Source organism: Octopus bimaculoides, chromosome 20 (genome assembly GCF_001194135.2).
Source record: "Octopus bimaculoides isolate UCB-OBI-ISO-001 chromosome 20, ASM119413v2, whole genome shotgun sequence".
NCBI lineage: Eukaryota > Metazoa > Mollusca > Cephalopoda > Octopoda > Octopodidae > Octopus > Octopus bimaculoides.
In genome coordinates, this window is record NC_069000.1 from 23,640,698 (window position 1) to 23,643,457 (window position 2,760).

General features: G+C 36.4%; 1 protein-coding gene across 1 annotated transcript in view; it reads right to left on the reverse strand.

Annotated features, from left to right (window-relative positions):
- Positions 1–2,555, reverse strand: part of LOC106879453 (unhealthy ribosome biogenesis protein 2 homolog) — a 60,673-nt gene extending 58,118 nt beyond the window's left edge. The window contains exons 1-2 of the mRNA XM_014929012.1: positions 2,510–2,555; positions 790–940 (exon numbers count right to left, since the gene is read on the reverse strand). Coding sequence (XP_014784498.1) covers positions 790–940; positions 2,510–2,534 — 176 coding nt within the window. The 5' untranslated portion in view covers positions 2,535–2,555. The remainder of the gene's footprint in view (positions 1–789; positions 941–2,509) is intronic.
- Between the last annotated feature and the right edge of the window lie 205 nt (positions 2,556–2,760).

Sequence of the window (2,760 nt, forward strand, 5' to 3'; positions counted from 1 at the left end):
CTGTGACCAGCAAGGACATGCGTAGGCTTGTAAGAAATGAAGCTAGTATGCTTCACTGTATGTGTAATGTCAGTGTGCATGCACAACAGAGTGTAAGCGTCTTGAGAGAAAGGTTGGGCATAAGAGGCATCAGACGTGGTGTGTAAGAGAGACGACTGTGCTGGTATGGTCATATGATGCGTATGGATGAGAACAGCTGTGTGAAGAAGTGCCAAACTCTAACAGTGGAGGGAACCTGTGGAAGAGGCAGACTCTGGAAGACATAAGACAAGGTGGTGAAGTACGATCTTCGAATGTTGGGCCTCATGGAGGCAATGACAAGTGACCGAGACCTTTTGCAATATGCCTTGCTTGAGAAGAACCATCAAGCCAAGTGAGATCATAGTTGTGGCTGATGCCAGTATCACGTAAATGGTACCCATGCTGGTGGCACATAAAAAGCACTATTTGAACATTGGGCCTCAAGAGGCAGTGACAGGTAACTGAGACCTTTGGCAATTTACTTGAGATCTGTCAAGTCAAGTGAGATCATAGTCATAGCTGATGCCAGTGTTATGTAACTGGCACCCATGCTAGTGGCATGTAAAAAAGCACCCATTACACACTCTTGGAGTGATTGGTGTTAGGAAGGGCATCCAGCTGTAGAAACTATACTAAATCAGACTGGAACCTGGTGCAGATCTCCAGCTTACAAGTTTTCATTCAAACCGTCCAACCCATGCCAGCCTTGAAAATGGACGTTAAATGATGATGATGATGATGATGAAACTTATTGTTTTTTTTGTTTACCTTTTCTTGTTCAGCAGCAATCCAACAATAAAATCCAACAGGACTTCAGTCTTATTTGGTATAATGACTGACTCAGAGATCCATAAATATTTCACCAATTTTAACTTTACATTCAATGGTGTTGTTATGGACTTCAGACGTATAAACACACCTGAAAGAAATAAGTTTATTATATTGTATAAGCAATCATATTATATCATAACTAGAGCTCATCACATGCCATTTTATGGCCTCATAACTTCCTACAAGATGTACATTTTTAGTGAAATTTTGCAAAAAATATATTTTTGAGGGTATACATTATAATTTTGTTGATAACATTTAGGAAAAAAATCAGAGGGAAGAGACTGGATCGTATTCTTCCACACTCCATTACATAATTTACACTCTCAAAAACATATTTCTACAAAATGTCATTTTGTAAATGAGAAAACAAAAATCAGGAAAGAGAATGATCCAAAACTCCTTGAGATCTGTACCACTGAAAACGTATCTGCAATATTTTATTTAAAGATGTGCATTTTTCAGAAAGTTATCAAGAAACAAAGTTGAAAATAGGAGCAATGTGTAGTTTTAACTATATTACAACACTTTCAGAATGGATGCTTCTATAGCATTTTCTTGATCAACACAGTACAATCATTTAGTCATTCCTCATTACTTGGCAAAGAAATAGCTACGGTAGAAGTTAGCTGAAATACAAGTGAAATAGTAGATATGTTAGGTACTGATGCGGTGGAGATGGAGATATATCTGGTATTGATATATGGTGGGGGTACCTAAGATATTAGTGTATTGGGGTTGAGACTCTCATGTGAAGTGGATATCTGAGGGTACTGATGCAGTGTATATCTATATCGAAAAGTACTGATGGTGAAGATGGTGACATCTTAGGTTGATACCCGAACTAGTTTGAGTATGGAGTGGAGAATATCGAAAATAATGATGGTGGAGATAACTAAGGTGCTAATAAAGAGAAGGTGGGATACCAGAAGTACTGATGTACCGAGGTTAGATATCTGAGATACTAACGCTTGGGTCAGTATCTTAGATATCCCACTGCCTTGGGGTGAAGGTGGATAAATCTGAGTTACCAACGGAGTTGGGATGAGGATATTTGAAAACTATTGGTTTCTCAGGCATAACATTTAACAAACAAACGATAAATTGAATCATCTTTAATTTAGACGGCCAAATCGCATTAACTTTTCAAAGAAAGTATCAATTTCTTAAAGGGTACTTTTTTTTTTACAAATTACAAGGTGTCATGAGCTATCGCAAGTTCCTACTGCGTCAACGAATGCTAAATGTCTCCCTTGATACACGAAGTCAATGAATTACCAATAAATTTCGTTGAAGGTTTTATTAATAGACAGAGGATGTAGAAAGAACTGTTTTGATCCGAGATGCAACAAAAGCTATCAAGACACTAATGTTTTGTTTAATGATTGTTCTTATATTTCAATGGGAGAAGGGGTATGAAAGACTTACAATATTTGTAGACAATTTATGCTTTCAGTGACATTGTTTTCAAATTAATGCAAAGATATTTAGAGAGTCATGTAAATAAATAGCACAAAATATGAAAATTTGGAAGCATAAACCAAATAAAAACTAGACGTATGCAAATAAACTATGGCAATACTAAATATATTATAAATTCTACGATATTAAAAGTACTTGAAGGTAGAAAATAACGAAAAAGTTAAGAAACTCTTACCAGGAACAACATGCCGCACAGACATATTTAAAGAACATGTGGTGTTCTTACCGGAAGTTGGTAAAATAAGTGTGCATGGGAGATAACTACAAATTACTACCATTCCAGAAGCTGTCATGCTGACTCTACAGAAACAATTACATCAAGCAGAAGATATGGCTAACGTTTCTTGCAAGAATCTCTATTCCTTCAAGACATTAGGTATATCTATTCGTAGCACACCAATAAACCTCACCTTTTTTTATTTGATA